The sequence below is a fragment of the Artemia sp. Qi Xiang Cuo genome, chromosome 1 (assembly GCF_049724085.1).
Source record: "Artemia sp. Qi Xiang Cuo chromosome 1, ASM4972408v1, whole genome shotgun sequence".
In the NCBI taxonomy this organism is placed as follows: Eukaryota; Metazoa; Arthropoda; class Branchiopoda; order Anostraca; family Artemiidae; genus Artemia; species Artemia sp. Qi Xiang Cuo.
Window position 1 is genome coordinate 56,182,541 of NC_142794.1, and position 19,722 is coordinate 56,202,262.

Sequence of the window (19,722 nt, forward strand, 5' to 3'; positions counted from 1 at the left end):
GTGAACGAGTACAATGTTACCCTCTAAAAAGTAGCATCTTTATTCATGTTTATTTGTGTATTTTTATGTATTTTTATGTATTAATATGATGTATCTTTATGACACATTGACCTATGATATGTATTTATGACGCAAACCGTAATTTGGCAATTGCTATGAAAGTGGTTTTAGAATAAAATGATTTGATTTGAAATATGCGTGCTTAAAATAGAGTTTTAAGTAGAGTAACGTCTCGTTGTCATTTAGATAATTTTAAGTTACTTTCATCCCTTTTAGGTGAAAATAGCTTCAACTGTAGGGACGAAGAATCAGCACCATTAGCAGAGTTAGACATACCCTTTCTTGAAGAGGGAACCACTTTGGTTGTGGATCATCGAACACCCGTCCTGCTAATGGAATAGTGACTTCGCCTAAGAAATCATTTCTTCCAAACATATCTGAGTGCCAAACACTTAGCCATAACGTCCGTAATTCAAGTTCTTCAAGACTTACATAGAACTGCAAAAAAAAACAAAAAAACATTAAGAGTTATTAAGAGCAGAACCAAGGGTGAACACTGGGAGACAGTAGAGAGTGGCCTTACTCAGAGATCTCCTACATAGTTTTAAACGTGTCCTGAAACCTGACACCAGCACATACTGCCCTAAAATCCTCTATTAACCATCCTCTAACCAAGAGTAGTAGTAGTAGTAGTAGCAGTAATCCTCTAAACCAAGAATTTATTTTTTGTACATCTCTTTTATCATTTAAATTTTATTGATCTTCCAAGACCATTAGACACCCATACACCCTTCTATTCCTATTTGATCCAGTATGAGTTCTTTTCAATATTTTCAGGTCTATTTTTAAATTATTACAGCTTATCCTAACAAGAATTGTGACACAGCTAATCACACTCCTTCCTCTAAATTATTTCAGAAACCTAATTTTTAATTTTTCTTTTTGACTCTGTCGAAAAGAAACCACCTCTACCCTAACCCCTTTTTTTGCTTTAAGCCAATTTTTATCTTCCAGGATGTAATGAGAATGATAATAGCAAAAATAACCCAACAAAAATCTCCGGAAACTCAAGAAAGAACCCTTCCTAATTCAAGAATCTTAACAAATCTCGTGGGGCGACAGATCCGCGTACGCCCCTGCTACACACTAATTAGCTCCTTTGTATTGTATATTTCCTTTTCATCTCTATTTTCCAAATAATATTTATAGTTCATCCCTGTGACAAAGACAACACAGCTACACATACAGCTTTCTTTATTTGATTAATATTTATTTTTCTTTAATGTCCAACTTGTTATTCATCTAAATGCTAAAACTAGCAATATGCGCAAAAAAGCGGCGTACAGCTCACCTTTAATTTAATATATCTTTCGACTCTAAGACTTTGAAGTTGTTTTTTTACTTTATTCTCAATAATTACCACCACATTTTGGGGACAAACTTGTCCCCAAAATGCTTTAGTACAAACTTTGCATCATAAGCTTTAATACTTTTTCGGCCACGAAGCCATCATTTTCTAAAATTTTGACTTAGTTTCATCTAAAATGACTTTTCTTTGATTACTATTAAAAAAAAAAATTCTGCCAAAAAATTTTTCAAAGAAAAGTAAAGAGCCACATTAAACCAAAGATAAGCTGAAATAAAGTCAAATAATTCTTCGAGCGAAAGAGTACCATAAATCATTATTGATAAGTAAATGAAACCCAAAATGAACAAAAATTACATTAAATAACCAAGCAAAATAAAAATAAAATAAAAAACTACCCCAAAGAAAATTAGGCTTAACACCCCTTGTGCCTTTTAAAAACCAGAACGGAATTTACACTTAGCTGAATAACAACTCTGACTTCGAACTATATATTTTTATTGGTCATAACAACAAAAATTCACAATAATAACCAAGTTTACTCAGAAGAACAAATAAATAGGGACTGACAGTTTAGTATATACTGATATTCATTTTTGAAAGTCGCAACAATTTTGAATGTACTAAAATTGCAAAAGAGAAAACGTTTAAAATGTATTTTGTGCAAATTACGTTACATTGGAGTAAATAGGTATAGGAGGGTGTAATGCGTCGTAAGGGTCTTTACTTTACTTTACTTTTTACTTTCGGCGGGAACCAGACGATGAACTGTCCTGCCCGGCACCAAAGGATCTTGGGATGACTTCGACAACTAATTGGACCTGTCGGCTGCAGCATCTCCGGCGATCTTCAGCCAGTATTTGTCCCATCTCCGACCGTGTCTCCTGAATCCTCCCCACGGTTCCAGGTCCTCCTTGAATTTTTGCCACAGGTTCTTCTTTTGTCCTCCTGGTTTACGTTTCCAGGAGGGGGCTGGTTCGCAGACAAGGACGTTTCGACATATCGTGCCTTTGGGACGGCGCAATGTGTATCCAAGGATCTTCAGGCGATGTCTTTTAATGATAAGCGATAGCTCTTCTGATTGGCCACAGCGACTCCTTACTTCACTATTGGAAATCCTGTCCTATCTCTTAATGCGGAGGATGTAACGAAGGCAGCGGTGGTCGAACACATCCAAAGTTCTCGCATCTTCAGTCTTGATCGGCCATGTCTCCCAAGCATACAGTAGTACTGCTCGAACAGTTGCACCATAGATTCTGACTTTTGTTTTGGTTGAGATCTCCTGTCTGGTCCATAATGCTTTTTTCCGACTAGTAAAGGCTCCCCAGGCTTTTGCTATGCGGGCAGAGATATCCCTTTCAGCTCCGCCATCTGGTGTTATGACAGAGCCAAGATACTTGAATTCCTCAACGCTTTCTATTGGCTCACCGTCGAGGGTAACTTGGCAAGGAGCAGGTTGGTGGAGAGCCAATACTTTAGTCTTTGTGCCACAGATTATCAGTCTAATGTACTTTGAGACCACAGAGGTAACATTGATCACGTCTTGTAGGCTGGCGGCGGTAGTTTCCATCTCAGCAAAGTCGTCTGCGAAGTTCACATCTGTCAGGGACTGGAAGAAACCAGCTATTTGTCCGAAGACTATTCCACTGTGGTTTTTCATTGCATTATACATGATCCAGTCTATCGCGTAGTTGAATAATATAGGCAAAAGGGGGCATCCCTGCTTTACCCCAAACTCCACTGGAAACTTAGGGGTGTCATTGCCGGAAACACGGACGCAAGTCTCAGTGTCCTTATACGCACTTCGGAGTATCTCAATGATCTCCTGTGGCGCACCGTCTTCATCCATAATTCTCCATAGCTCCTCTCTGATGAGAGAGTCGAAGGCAGCTGCAAAGTCAATAAAAGCGATGAGAAGGGGTAGATGAAACTTGCTGTACTGCTGAAGGATGAGGCGAATCGTCAATATCTGTTCTGGACAGCCTCTGCCTGGTCTGAAGCCTGCTTGTTCAGGACGGGTTAACATGTCACGTGCGTCTTTGAATAGATTTAAAAGAATGACGCAGAAGATCTTCATGGCATGGTCGATCAGGGAGATACCTCTATAGTTTCCGCAAATGGCCTTATCTCCTTTTTTGTATAGCGGAACGAGGACTGATACTTTCCAGTCTTTTGGGAAGGTCTTTGTTGTCCACACCTGGACAAAAAGGTCGGTTAGGTGGCATAGTAGAGTTGGTGAGGACTTGAACATTTCAGAAGGGATCTCATCCTCTCCAGGACTTTTATTGTTTTTCATGCACTTCAGCGCTTTTTGTACGTCCGCAATACTTGGCGGATCGAGGTTTACTGCGTAGGGCTCACTAGCAGCACTCGAGAAGGCAGGTAGATCACACGGGGGTTTGACAGGGTTCAGTAGCTCGGAAAAATGCTCTCGCCAGCGTTCCATGCGTCCTTCTTCTGTTCGGATGAGTTCTCCGGACTTATCTTTCAGTGTGTCAACCGTTGTAGTAGCAGCGTACGCAGATCTTTTGCCCTGTGACATTTGTTTTGATTCTTAAATTGGGAAGGGTTCTTCCTTGAAGTTTTTGGGGTTTTGTTGGCTCATTTTTGATACTATCGTTGCTTCTTATTACATCTGCAAACATAAAAATAGAGTTGAAGGAAAATTGGTAACTACAGTGGAGGCGGAGTATCTTGGGGTTTTTAGTAAACCCCATTTTTTGGGGTTTACTAAAAAGTAAACCCCATATTTTGGGGTTTTTAGGAGGATTGTCTATCATTAATAATAACAATAGAAAAAAAACTAGTTTATAATTGAAGAGTGATAGAAGCACATAAGCTCTCTTAGGGGTCTTGAGAAGGTGGGGGGATTAAATATCATTCCTTTTTAAGAAAATAGGGTTAAGAATTATGATAGAAAGATCAATAAAAGGAATATTTTTTACCAATTATTTGGAGAAAACAATCTATCATTAATTGAAAATGAAAAAAGAAAATAATCACCCTTTTGAGAGGTGCAGGGGCAATCATTAAAAAAACAACTAAATATTGTAAATTGAATAATTCAGAGAGTAGCAGACAGGCCTGCAAGGCTTTTCCAACCTAAAAGTTATTTTTATAGCAGCTATCGTGATTACATAAATACAAGCTGTTAATATACCTTTCCACTTGCATAATTAAATAATGATACAAGAAAATAAGAATTTCACATTACATGAGAAAATGGGGCGTGGGGGATTTTCAGGGAAGAGAATAAAATATCAGGTAAAAAGAGGACATTAAAATACAAGTATTTTCGGCTGAAATACGGGTTGTCCAAGGTTTTGTACAGCGCATGGGGGTTATCATTGAATAGAGTTAAAAAATTAAAAGCCTTCGGAGAAAAACTCCAAAAATAAAGTTAAAAATGAGAAAAGAAAAAAAAAATCAATGAAAGGAAGTCCTTTACCTACTCTTTGGCAATAAGTAAGCTACCGTTAATTTATCAAAAAAAAGAGAAAATAATCAGGCCAGAATGAGAAAATAGGGGTGGGAATTTTCGGTTATAAGAATACAATTCGAGGTGAGGAAACGACATAAAGATATAGGTATTCATGGCTAAAAGGGGCAATTTTCTAAGCTTTAGTCCAGCGGGTCGGGGTGATTATAAAATAGAGTTAAAAGGCTTCAAAGTCTCCGTAGGAAAATTTAAAAATAGAGCTGAAAATGAGCATAGAAAAACCTTTATATTAATTGAAGCATAAAACATTTCTCAACAAAGTCAAAGAAAAATGTTGCATTCTTTTTACATATGAGATCAGACGCATTTAACACGCGTGTTTGCTTATGCGAAAATCAGGTCTAGATAGGGTTATTAGCTACGGCCATGAGTTTCAGTGTAAGGTCATGAGCTGATAGGTGCCTTAGCAACACAGGTGGCTTAAGAACTAGATATGGATAATTTGTCCGGATTATACTTTTCCCTATTGATGAGCTAGCATCTTAGAGTAAAATAGCATTCTAAGAAATTTTGTGAGAGTACTGCTTTCTCTATTTTATCCAATGCAATGTCGTGAAGCTCTACCTTTCCAAACAGCATTTTGCAAACAACCAAACCCTTTTATAGTACATGACCCAGCTATTACTACTTGAACCATTCGGCCTTTTGAGAAAAAAGAAAAACTATTATTCAAAATAAATAACATACGAGAAAGTTGGGTTGAACCATTCGGTCGTGATTGCTGCGGTGAGTTTAAAGTTGTAGACTGCAAATTGTAGTTTCGAAAAGATGTCAAATAATGTTTTTTCACCTATTTTCTTATTTTATTAGTTGTTTTTAATAATAGGTTGAATTCTCAGGTTGAAACCGGTTGAACTTCGAGGTTGAAACCCCGAATGCTTAAATATAATTTTCCTCACCTTCAGTACTTCCTCAAAAACCGGCGACAAGGTATGCCGTTTGACTTTAGTTTTTCTTTTCCCACTCTTGGAACGATCAGGTAGCAAGTAGACTTTTACATATCTAAAATTATTAAAATAAAAATGAAATTAAAATTAAAATGATGAAAATAAAAATTAGTATCATAAGGCAAGATTAATAGAGAAAGGAGATAACTTAATATTAGTGAAAATAATGGCAACTGTAATAGGTGCAATGTAGTGTTGAAAGCAGCTCTCAACTCTCAATTAAAATATAAATTAAAAAAGACTCTTTACACGGAAAGAAGTATTCAATTTAAAAGCTCATTCAATTTAAAAACGACCCAAACATTCTAAAAGGAAGAAAAGAGTGATGGAAATCTATTGTATATTAGATTATTAAAATTAACTTCAGGATTTCAAATATACTAATGTAGAAAGAGATTCCTGGAAGTTTGAGCAGCATTTAGTTTTTAACAACAAAGTAAAAAAGAAAACTGTCAAAAACCCATTTTGCAATCAGTAAAACGAAAAAGATTTTCTAGCCTTTTGAAACCTTCGGTAGCAGAGCAATTAACTGAAGTAATTGTTCATTGTTTTAAGCTTGGCTTGATTGTTCATTGTGATTTCTGTTTGTTATAGTTTTAATTCTTCCGTTCATATTTATTATGGACTGTTTTGTTTTTGACACATTATGTAACCAATTTCTGCTCGTTTTGCTCATAGTTTAGTCAATATATTTTGGGCATATATTAATAGTAGTGATTTTGGCAACTAAGCCTTATCAACAATACACCTAATTATGGTAGTCGTTGTAGGAGAGTCTAGATGAGAAAAGCGTATGGGTAAGCATCGGGTTGGGAATAGCGATTGTAAAAATAGTAGTGATGAATTTTACTCTGGTGGATATCAAACGTGATGGTTGAAAATATACGAGTATAAGGACGGTCTTTTAGTTTTGCACGTTTCTCTTGCCACATTAGCCTCAGATCTGTACTCTAAGTTGAAAAATCCCTAAGTCCCAATTTGGTGAAAATCAAATACCGTTTGCAAAATATATAGGCTATAACAGCATTCCATTTTGTGCTTCTACAGTGCAATAATACTTTGAAACATCAAAATCCACAGGTCCTAAAATATCCACTTTAGCAAAAATCAAAGTATTTGTAAAATTTTTATACCTAAAATGTTCTCATATTTGAGCTTTATATTGAAACTAGCAGCGAGGCCTGTTGGTCAACAGGAATAAAAAGACAAAAAAACCGTAGCATATCCTCTTTTGTGAAGATTAGAGAAAGAAATATTTTGCCACCAAATTAGAAGCCCCCTTGCTTCTCCAAAAAAACCTTCTCCGAAAGTTTCAAATTGATCCTCCTGATGTGACACAAAACGGAGTATTCTCTCTTGTGATGATCCAAAACCAATTACACTGTGAGTCTCTGACTGCATAAGTACTCCAGGGAAATTTTAACTTCAGCTACTCGTTCTGTAACCTCGCGTCATTGGCTAGATACGTTGTAGATACTTACTAATTATATTATGTAAATCACTAGCCATATACTAATTATAATGGCAACTTTGATTGTATATGGTCAAATACTGTTTATGAAATTTTTACTTAAGGTATTTGGATTTTGGACTTTTAGCCTCCAATTCGTAATCAGCAAGCTCAGAAATCCTTAAATACCAAATGCTTGGAAATCAGTGTAGCTATGAAGTCTGTTTAAATGAGCTATTTGCATAATTTGAGACCTTTACTCGTGGGGCTGCAACGGGTGCACCATGTCACTCCTAGAGACAAGTTTTGTGAAGCTTTCGGCCGTTCTGATTAAAATGGCTATCTTGGAATTTGGATCTTATACCATGGGGATGGCAGGGATGCCCAGGCATACAACGCATTGAACAGATGGTAAATTGGACAAATCCAGTAAAAAGGTGGGCATATTTACAAATTTTGAACCATTTGAAATAAAACGCTTTTTACCAAATAATGCCGAATGAAAGTCTCTGAAAACAGTCAAACAGAATAAAGCCACAGATTAATTTTATCAAATGCCCAGTATACTTTAGTATACAATCAAAAATAAAGCTCACAATATATTTAATAAATAAATCAAAAACCTGTAACTGAATCTAAAGTAAGCTGTCATTCATGCTAATAACACACCCAACTTAATCATGTCAAGGGCACTCAAGAAAAAATATAACAGAAAAAATGGTACTTATGCATTGTACGAGAAACACTCGAGAAGCGTAGTTTGGATAATGTTAATGAGATAAAACAAAATATGATGAAAAAATAATACTTTATTAGCAAAATTGTGAAAACTACAACTTAAAATTATGTGCGCAGAACGCAGAAATGTCCTTAAGAATCGAGTTAAAGTAAGTTCTGCCTTCTACCTTTACTACCGCCCGCCACATGTACTCTGCTAAGTATGATTTTAAATGACGGCGGGATGCAAATCCCAAATCTTAATTTGAATATACATGGTAAGACACTATATTGTATCACTGTGCATTCCAAACTAACCGGTTATTGTCCTATCTGATCTTCGCGATCCAAATTCTCGAGCGTTTATCTGATCTTCGCGATCTAAATTCTCGAGTGTTTCTCGTATAATTCAAAAGTACAGAAAAAATTTAGAAGCTTCCCAGTTCCGAATAAAGATGAATTTTTTATTCTAATATTTAGCTAATTAGCAACATAAGTCTAGATAACTTGGCATCCTTTAACGACTCGATTTCATAAACGTAGTCTTCAATGCGGACTTTGCGAATAGTTTTCAGGAAGAACGTCAGACTCGGAGCATGAAGTTTTCATTTTGTCGGCTTGAGCGCTTTAAGGTTTCTCTGACCGACGACCCCCCTCCCCTCGACGTTAATGCTATGACTTCAATTAATGGCGAAGTCGTTTTTAGCCTGGTAAAGAAAGTGATATTATCATTTATTCTTGATGGCTCATGCATATAGAAATACATCGTTATAAGCTCAAACAATACTTACGGATCAGATCTATTTCTCTTAGTGTCAACGGGTGCTAAATCCTTGCACATCTTGACTGCAACTTCAAAAGCTGCTTGACGATAGTTATAATGGATCCCAAATTGGACTTCCCCTTTAACGGGAACAGCTCCATATCTAACATCACCAGCAGCTGAGCAAACACTCGCCAGGGAGTCACTCCGAGTCTAAAAAGAAAAGAATTTTTTTTGTGATTTCCTTAGAATTGTACTGCATCATTAGAAAACCTGGCTGAAATTTCTGACACCGTACTCGTTGCCCAGGCACCGTAAATATAGTTAATTATAAACATTGGAAACGCATTTCGATTAATCACTGGGCTTCCAGACGGCAAGGCCGTACCCAGAGGGGGGGGGGTAGGTGGTTTGAATCCCCCCCCGAAATGTTTGTCTGACTCGTAAAAACGTAACAAAAATAGATATAAACAAAGTTTGTAGGCGTTTTCTGAGTTTTTAAGTGTAACCCCCCCTCCCCCCTAAAATTTTTTTTTGAGTAAAACACCCTCCGAAAAAAAATCCTGGGTACGGCCTTGCCAGACAGTGTCTAAATAACTAGATTCCCTGAGTCAAGCTCTACACAGCTTAACCTCATACGATTGAACCATCATAGAGCTCATGGTCGCGTTTTTTGCTTCGGGATCATTATATTATGTTGTTTTATTGTGTATGAATTATTTATGTAAGTTTTTTTTTTCGCTACATGGTTTCACCCTTCTGCTTATTATAGATTATACTTGTTGTTGTTTCTTTTTTTCTTTTTTTTTGTTAGTAGGACACCCTCGCAAGCGACGCTTTTGGTGTGCTAACGATTGATTTTATCTCTGTTTTATTTTGGATAATAAATTGCAATTACTTTAAAAAAATCCCTAATTAAACGCTTTTATTGCTTTCCGAACTTGTGAAAATTATTCCTTAGTAAGGGTTTCCGCGGGACGAGGAACTGGAGGTAGAACCCTTCCCCCTAGAAGACCAGGTGCAAGATGCAAAGGGAAATCTTACAAAGAAAAATATACAACAAAAAATATAGAAATACAAACCCCAAAAATTGGTTAGCTAGCTTGTTTAATTTCAATTAATGAATAGTCACTACCTTGACTATTTTTAAGTTTGAAATATATTACATGTTTTACTGGAGATTTCAATCTTTGCACAAGTGTTTAATTCTGATCTGATTGTTATTTCTTTGTGATATAATGGAAGATCCGGATGGGCAATCATTTGAAACCAGAGAAAAATGTCCAGGGGTTACAGATTCTATATCATAGAGGTACACATAAGTTGGATCCTCGTAGGTGTATATTAGCCAACATAGGGCGTAACCACTTCGAACAGATCCCAGATTTCAAGGAAACAAAGAGGTTTATTCATTAAGGCCATACAATACCCTTAAGAACCACCCTATCTCGTCCATCGTAAACTCTTTTTTTTTTCAGTTTGTATGGCCAAAGTTTTAGTATATATTGGGCGGTCTTGTAGAGCTTGAATAAGACCGGAATAACCACAGTTTATATAATTATCCAGTATGATCATTCTCTATCTCACCCATTATAAAAACCCGGACCGGGGTGCGAGTGCTCCGGAGAACGTTTTTGCAGATATAAACATAAGTGAAGTCAGATCTTTTCACGGGTAGACAAGTCAGACGCGAAACAATCGGAAAGAAGTGGAAACCAGCTATTACGAATAATGCACTTGGTAACCATTTCTCATTGATAGACGCAAACACACTGATCCATAAGTGAAGAAATAAGTGGGAGGAGCTTTTTGTTCGCACCGAGAACGAAGACCAGAAATGATCTGCGATAAACTTACTGGATAATTCTATAAACTGTGGGAATAACAAACGAAAACTAAAAGGAGACATCTACTTTCCCCGAAAATCTTAAATAAATCATCCAATTCCTCCCTTTTAGTGCCAGAAATGGAAATATTTAGTTTTAAGTAAAATTTAATCATCAGAAAGAAGGGATTTTGTTTTTCGATGAAATGGAGATGAATTTTCTTTTTAAAGTTCAGGAAAGGGCAGTATCTAAAAATACTCTTGCACACCTGTTCGGAAAAGGCACAAAATCAGTTCAAATAAATAATCATTCGAGTAATTTGGCCGTTATGGGAGGGGTCTGTGGCATGGGCATACGAAGGGGGGGGTCGTCTGCCCCCTAGAACTTCAAATTTACAATAGATATGGCTGAAGAAAAAAAAAACAGATGGCTAAAAAAGCAGTCGATAAAAGGTAGATGGTTGAAAAAGCTGTAAATAAACAGATGGAATGACAGAATAAAATTCAAACAAGAAGCAATTATCCATAAAGTCTTGGAGAGATTTAGCTTTAATCCAAGAAGATTAATGCTGAAGCTTATTGATGATTTGATGATTACTTATTAATAAAGATTTCATAGGTATGATATACCTTGCTGGCAATGTAAGATTTTTTTCAACTGCCAATATAACTTCAGTCCCCGCCACCCTTCATCACAGAATCGGCTGACCCCCCCCCCCCTAGAGAACAAGCTACGTACGCCCATGGCCTGTGGTGCCATCCGCTTTGATTGACAAACCGGCCGACAAAAAGGGAGTAAAATTTTACTATATTTTCAGTGAAATTTCCCTCTTAAACCACAAATTCTCAACAGCTAGTCCCCTGTGAGAATTCGCTAATGGACCCTTTATCTTTGAGGTGATCCGCCGACACTGAGACGGACAAAATTGTTTTGAAGGAATGGTATACATCTAATACAATTTTAAAGGTACCGCAGGTTTGAATGAATTTCAGCAAATATGGAAGGGTCAAAGCCAAAACTAAAAAAAGGTTTCATTACAGTTTCAGAGCTACCTGCTATATAAATCGCTTTTCCTCAAAATACATCTTTAAAAACCTGTAGGAAGGTCAATTGAAACTAGCTGGCACGAAATCTCAGCTCGAGGCTGCATTGCAAACAGGTAATTGCTAGTCTTTGTCATGAGAAATTCTGTTGCTAATTGTTATCAAAGAAGAAATAAAAGGAAATTGCTTAAAAGGAATGGCTTGGCAACTTTTTTCCGTCGTTACAAAATAAGCAAACAGAAAATGAACTAAATTTAAAGAAATTATGTCCAAACATCTTCCAACTCTTGTAGACCTAGCATTTGTAATAATTTACATTCTTAAAAAAAACACATTGGTACTTGTATGATAGAGCTCCGACCTAATATTCTTCATCTAAGTAGAACTTGTTTCTCTGACGCTCAATCCTAATTAAATTAAATAAAAAAAAAACAAGTTTTTTCAACTGAAACTAAGGAGCAACATTAAAATTAAAAAGAAACAGAAATTATTACGTATATAAAGAGGGTTGCCCACTCCTCAACAGCTCGGTCTTTACGCTAAAGTTTTTTAGTACTTTTAAAAAAGCGTCTTATTGTTCTAATTAAATGGCCCTTGTGTTTCAGAAGTCATTATTACAGAATTGGGACACAATTCAAATTTTAGCGTAAAGAGCGAGGTGCGGAGGAGGGGACAACCCCCTTTATATACGTAATAATTTCTGTTCGTTTTAAGTTTTAATGTTGCTCCTTACTTTCAGTTGAAAAAACTTGTTTTTTTATTTAATTTCTGATCATTTTTTAAATACTTCCAGGAAATCTGGCCCTCCAATTTTGTTTGTCACTTAAAAAGGGCACTAGAACTTTCAATTTCCGTTTGAATGAGTCCTCTCCCAATATTCTAGGACCACTGTGTCGATACGATCACCCCTGAAAAAAAAACAAAAAAACACGCATCCGTTATCTTTCTTCTGGCAAAAAAAAAAAAAAAAATACAAAATTCCACATTTTTGCGGATAGGAGCTTGAAACCTATCCAACAGGGTTCTCTGATACGCTGAATCTGATGGTGTGATTTTCATTGGGGTCACTTGAGTTGTAAGGGCTGTTTTCCTTTTTTTTGAAAATTAGGAAATATTTTTCATACTCATTGACATCAATGGATAGCGTGAAAAATGAAACTTATACATTTAAAATCAGCATAAAAAGCCGATTCATTTAATATATCTATGGGTATCAAAATTCCGTTTTTTTTTTAGAATTTCGGTTACTATTGAGCCGGGTCGCTCCTTACTTACAGTTCGTTATCACGAAACAAATTGGGGCTATATATTTGCACATTGGGGGGGGGGAGATGGGTTGGTAAAGTAAAGCGGGTCTGCATACCTATTGTGTTAGGTGTAATTATTCTGCATATTATGAAGTAATAATTGTATTCTGACTTCACATTGTCGAAATACTTTACCGACCCCCCCCCCTAATGTGCAAATATATAGCCCAAATTATTATTTCCCATCTATTCTATCACTTCTCTTTGTCTTGTCTCACGCTAAGCTGAAAATAACTAACGAAAAAAATCGTTTCTACAATGCGTCAATGAATGAACAACTTGAGTGGTCGGAGTTATATCATACAAGTACCGAAATATTTTTTCACATTAAGGTTAATGTGTACCATACTGGACACATTTATGAGTGCAATAGGTATAACCAATTGGCAAAAGCAAGCGTTTTACTTACCAATTGCTTTCAAAACTATTTACTGTTTGCTTTCAAAACTACTTACTGTTGATGCACATTTGCTTTAAACAAAACTATTTTACTGTTTAAAGCAAATGTGCATCAATAAATATTTACTGTTTCAATGCATCTTGAAAAATTCTGTTGACCCCATTCTTATTGCTCTTGTATTAAAGCATTCGCTTTTAAAGCATTTGGGAAAGAAGCCAAGCTCTAGCGTAAAGGGCCGAGGTTGATCTACGTCTTCAGAACTAACACGAGTATCAGGTGGAGAATCTAATCTTCAATTCTTAGAGGCTGAAGGAACTGTTGTTTTCATAGAGATGCCCCTACCTTATTTTGCGGCTGGGGCACCAAGGATCAGTCAACGAGACAAGGTAAAGCTGAACGGGAGCACACTGAGCACCAATGATGTTTTGGTCTAGATGCACACTCACTAGTGTAGATGGCTTTCCCGATACTAAGAATCAGCATGTAGAAGAGGTCTCGCATATACTATTTTATTATCTTGAAGTCAATCCTATTTAGTTCCAGGAGTACATTGAATGGGTCTACTCTACTCATATATCTAACGTATTCTTTCATCACAAAGACCCCTGAAACATCAGTTTGTATCTTTAAAGGTTCTTTTCATTCTTTCCGCTGCTTGCAACATTCATTTATGTGAATCCTAGTGAGTCCGTGACATAACATGGACTCACTTGCTATCAAACAGTTGAACTGTTTCAATCCACCAGTCGTGTGACCCTTGATCATAATGCTACGGGGGCTTGTTGTTTCTCAAGGTAAATCATTTCGGTTTGTTAGTATGCGCTATTGGTAGCGTAAGAATACGCTCATCCTTTAATGGCTGAGGGACAGCCAAGAGGGAAAACCAGTTGATATAATGTTGCTTTTCTTTCTGATATTTTGGAAAATGCACGACAAGTCTTGCTAATTCCATGGCTAGAGCTTTCAACAGTACCCATGCTAACAGAAGCTTTGAAGTTGCAAATAAACAGTGACCATGCCGATAGAAGCCTTGAAGTTGCAAATAAACAGTGACCATGCCAATAGAAACCTTGAAGTTGTAAATAAATCTTCTTGCTCCAGCTCCTAACCCCACTCCAGTGGCTTGTTTGGATTGTACTGTTTTATTGGAACTATAGCTTTGGTGATAAAACCCATTTGTCAACACACTGACTATATTCCTGAAAAGCAAATTTTATCGGGGCTTATTATGAGAGGGGTATTTTGTTGCAGGCTGCTCGGAATCATTGTTGATTCTAACTTTAATGTAGTTAGCTTATCACATTCATTTAGTGCAAGAGAAATGTTTCTAAGAAATTCATCAATGCCCGTAATTCACATTTAAATATCACTTGATTCATTACATGAGACATCTTGTTTGGTTCAAGGCAACTTAAATTTGGAAGTTTTTAATTATGCTTTCAACAGCAGATTCGTCTCCACTTCCTTCTATACATTTCGCAATATTTTAAGTCTTTTTTTATTTTACAGAACTAATTTATGGATTTCTATTGGTTTTTATATTTTGTTTCACAAAATTATTATTCGTCAACTACCACAGCTTTACTTTGGGCTTATGTCAAACTCTTTACAAATATTTGGCACGTGATGTCACATTTAATAGTTTGAATCTACTAAGATAACGATGCCAAAGGTTCACATTTCTTAGGACTTCATACAAAGCTGTTATTTTTTGGCTTTTCTTCAAAGATTGAAGGGTCACTATGGTTTGTCCCAGTCGAATTTCTGGACTAACCAAGAATCAATTCTACGTTGTACATGCGCCGTCGCTCAAATTTTACCCGAGTATCCAAGTACGGCAAATTAAATCCGTTCAAGATTTCAAGATAACAATTTAAATCAGAACGGTCAAAATTAAGCTTTAGTAACATGACTCCAGAGATGATATGATTAGTGCAGCACAAAGGGTGCGGACAACAAATTACATAAAGTAACCCATTTCTAACAAGAGCTTCACAGACTCACTTTAGTGAAAACTACGATCATATTACACCTGGCTCTAATCCGAATCGTACAAAGTTTTTGAGTATGTGTTTGACGGCTCCAAGCGGGGACAAAGAGTAGGATCCACCCACCCTTCCCCCATTTTCAAGCATGTCATTATTTTGCCTCTCCGTCACCTGTTAACCATTCAGGGATTATTTAGGGAATAGTTAAATTTATAAAATTAAGTTACAACTTGATGGCTTCGTACAAAGTTTTTGAGTATGTATTTGACGGCTCCAAGCGGGGACAAAGAGTAGGATCCACCCACCCTTCCCCCATTTTCAAGCATGTCATTATGTTGCCTCTCCGTCACCTCTTAACCATTCAGGGATTATTTAGGGAATAGTTAAATTATAAAATTAAGTTACAACTTGATAGTTGATGGCATTTAGGTTTACAAAACGTTATTAACCTTTGATTATTTAATCTTTATTTTTGAAAAATATTCAGATTTAGTACTGGTGTAACAGCAATAACTGTCCGACGACCAAATGCCCCACGGGTACCCCCCCCATCACTCGTACAATAACAGTTTCTTGTAAAAATATTTGTTACCCCGACTACTCCAATCACTACTACCCGACCAGGATTATTCTGACCCCTACTATGCCAACCTGGACTTCTCCTACAACGGCCTTACCTTTGACCACTTTTCCTACCACGACAACTCCTAACCAGAATCACACCCCCATATAGCTACTGTAACTAAAGCTATCCCTACTAGTCATGCTAAGACTGATTCCATCACCCCTTCCCCGAAAACTCCGACGATTTACACAGGACTGATTCTCCTACTTCTACAGCCTCCACTCTTAGTACGACTACTTTATTAAGCGGTACAACAAACCCTGAATGAGTGAGTTAATGATTAAATTCAGTAACCAAACCCGTACAGAGTAGTTCACAACCGAATCTACAAAACAGAGTACAAAAACATCAGAAGTGTGAATAAAAAGATAAAACAAATAGCTAGTCAAACTGAACACCCCCTAAAAGTCATAGAACTTTAATGGCAATCACACCCTCAGAATCAGAATACCAGAGAACCCTACTTTAGAAGTTTCAAGCTCCTATCTACAAACATGTGGAATTGTGTATCTTTTGCCAGAAGAAAGATCACGGATGCGTGTTTATTTGTTTGTTTTTTTTTCCCCAGGGGTGATCGTATCGACCCAGTGGTCCTAGAATATCGCGGGAGGGCTAATTCGAACGGAAATTAAAGTTCTATTGCCCTTTTTAAGTGACCAAACAATGGAGGGCAACTAAGCCCCCTCCCACGCTCATTCTTTTCCCAGATTCACCTGATCAAAATTTTGAGATAGCCATTTTGTTCAGCATGGTCAGAAATACAATAACTATGTCATTGAGGATCACTTAATCCCCCACAGTCTCCGGGGGAAGTTCTGTAAGTTATGAACTTCGCCCATTGTTTACATATAGTATTGGTTATTGGGAAGCATACAGAAGTTTTCAGGGGGGATTTTTTCTAGTAGCTGGGGGGTTGATCGGAGGTTACGTGGGAGGATCTTTCCATAGAGGAAGGGACATTACTATGAAGGGGGCACCGGAATTCACAGCCCTATTTAAAAAACGATCAGAAGTTAAACAAAAAAAATTTTTTTTTCTACTGAAGGTAACGAGCAATATCAAAACTTAAAACGAACAGAAATTATTATGTATATGATTGGGTTCGCTCCCTAGTCATTACTTCGCTCTCTACGCCAAAGTTTTTTTTGTGCTTTTATCAGAGCTATTTATTCTAATTAACGGCCTTTGTGATTAAGGGGTCATTCTTAAAGAATTGGAACACAATTTGAACTTTAACGTAAAGAGTGATGTATTGACTAGGGGGCAAACCCCCTAACACATGTAATAAAAATATACGAATATAGAAGTTCGTTACGTAAGTTAATTCTTAAGTTACGTCAGAACAAAATATCGAAAATGCCATTTAGCCAAAACAAAAGTAAAATTAACATGCAAATTTCGTTTTAATTATTCATGAACGGTGAGCCAAAATCAAAGCTGCATTAATTAAAAAACGTTCAGAAATTAAAAAAAAAAAAACAAGTTTTTTTTAAATGAAAGTAAGGAGCGACATTAAAACTTAAAACGAACAGAAATTATTCCATATATGAAAGGGGCTGTCCCCTCCTCAACGACTCCCTCTTTACGCTTATGTTTGACTCTGTCTCACAATTTTATTTTTAAAACAATAAAAAAATTTAGTGTAAAGAGGGAGGCGTTGAGGAGGGGACAACCCCTTTCATATATGGAATAATTTCTGTTCGTTTCAAGTTTTAATGTCGCTCCTTACTTTCAGTTAGAAAAAACTTGTTTTTTTTATTTGATTTTTGAACGTTTTTTAATTAATGCAGGTTTTGATTTTGGCTCACCGTACACCGTACATCGCCTTATATTTAATAAAGAAATAAAGTCTCTTCATCACCGCAAACACAGGTTTAACCATTGCTTTTACTATTTCTAAACAAAAAAGAATTCGATTTACAATGACCAGTGAGAAATTGCGTGAGTCCATAATTCGGAGAAGTTTTACAGTTTGAAGAAGATTAGTATAATCATTAAAAACAACTAAGTTTATTAGGCAAAATTACTACTATCACAGCACACAAATATTATGTCAATGAAAGAAGAAAAGCAATTGCACTAAAAAAAACACGGTTTTCCCACGAAAACCACAGAGCAAGTTTAAAAGTTAAAACGAGTATAAGTTAATTACGATAAGATTTTGTATACAAAAGCAAGTTTTTTCAACTGAAAGTAAGGAGCAACATTAAAACTCAAAACGAACAGAGACTATTCCGTATATAAAGGGATTAGGCCCTCCTCAATACCTTGCTCTTTACGCTAAAGCTTTTAGCACTTTTAAAAAAGCTTCCTATTCTAACTAAACAGCCTTTGTGTTTCAGGAATCGTTCTTAAAAACTAGTTCTTTAAAGGAGTCGTTCTAAATTGTTTTTTAAAAATAATCAAACTTTAGCGTAAAGAGCAAGATATTGAGGAGAGGGCAACCCCTTCATGTACGAAATAATTTATTTTTGTTTTGATTTTTAATGTTGCTCCTTACTTTCAGTTGAAAAAACAAAAAACTTGTTGTTTTTTTGTTTAATTTCTGATCGTTTTCCAAACAATTCTGGTAAATCTGGCTCACGCTCCATGAAAAATTGCCTCCCCTCACGAGAAACTCCACCATGGAAAGTTCCTCCCACATTTAACGCACCCCCCCCCGTAAAATGCCCTCCAGACAATTCCATCCTCGCTGAAAATTCCCCCCCCCCCCAACAACAAATTTCTTGCGGACGATTCAGCTTGAAAAAGTTCACCTTAGCATACTTTGATTTGAAAAAGACTTTCGTTTCTGATCGTTTTTCTGATCACTCTGGGAATCCCCCCCCCCTCTCGTGGAAAATTTTTCCCGAAAATCAAAACCCGCTGAAATTTTCCCCGGACAATTCCTCCGGAACATCTCCAATATGCAAAAATGAGTTGGCAAAGAGAAAGTAAGACAAATAAAAAGAATTTTGCATAGGAATTCTATCAAATCCCCTCCAGTGTAAAATTTCCTCTTGAAAGCTAACTCCCCCAAATTTCCTCTCCATGTAAAATTCTCCCTATATAAACCTACCCCAAGCACAAATCCCCCTCCCCCGAAAAAGGTCTATATACTTCCCAATAACAAATAGCCTACTATGCGTAAACAATGGGCAAATTTCATAACTCACAGCCCTTTCTCCATTGGTTGCAGGATCATGTTACCCTTAAAGATATAGTTTTTGAATTTTTTAACTATACTGAACAAAATGGATATCTCAAAATTGGGATAAGTGAACTTTGGGGGAAAAGGAGCGCGGAATGGGAGCGGAATGGTTGCCTTCCAATCTTTTTGGTCACATGAAAAGGGCACTAAAACTTTTAGTTTCCGTTCGAATGTACCCTCTCACGATCTTCTAGGATCATTAGTTCGATACGGTTTCCCCAGCGAAAAAGAGATTAAATCAAATGAACATCTTTCTTCTGGCAAAAAATACAAAATTCCGCATTTTTGTATATAGAAGCTTGAAACTTCTACAGTAGGGTTCTCTGATACGCTGAATCTGATGGTGTGATTTTTCTTAAGATTCCTTGACTTTCAGGGGGTGTTTAACCCCTTTTTCGAAAAAAAGGCAAATTTTCTCAGGCTCGCAGCTTTTGATGGGTAACATTAAACTTGATGAATCCTATACATTTTGAATCAGCATAATAAGCCAATTCTTTTGATGTATCTATTTATATCAGAAAGTCAAGTTTTTAGAGTTTCGGTTACTGTTGAGCCGAATCGCTCCTTACTTACAATTCGGTACCACGAACTGTTTGATCGA

General features: G+C 36.6%; 1 protein-coding gene across 1 annotated transcript in view; it reads right to left on the bottom strand.

Annotated features, from left to right (window-relative positions):
• Positions 1–19,722, bottom strand: part of LOC148956506 (uncharacterized) — a 397,828-nt gene that overhangs the window by 15,327 nt on the left and 362,779 nt on the right. Inside the window, exons 10-12 of the mRNA XM_089108420.1 lie at positions 8,771–8,955; positions 5,765–5,867; positions 337–498 (exon numbers count right to left, since the gene is read on the bottom strand). Coding sequence (XP_088964546.1) covers positions 337–498; positions 5,765–5,867; positions 8,771–8,955 — 450 coding nt within the window. The remainder of the gene's footprint in view (positions 1–336; positions 499–5,764; positions 5,868–8,770; positions 8,956–19,722) is intronic.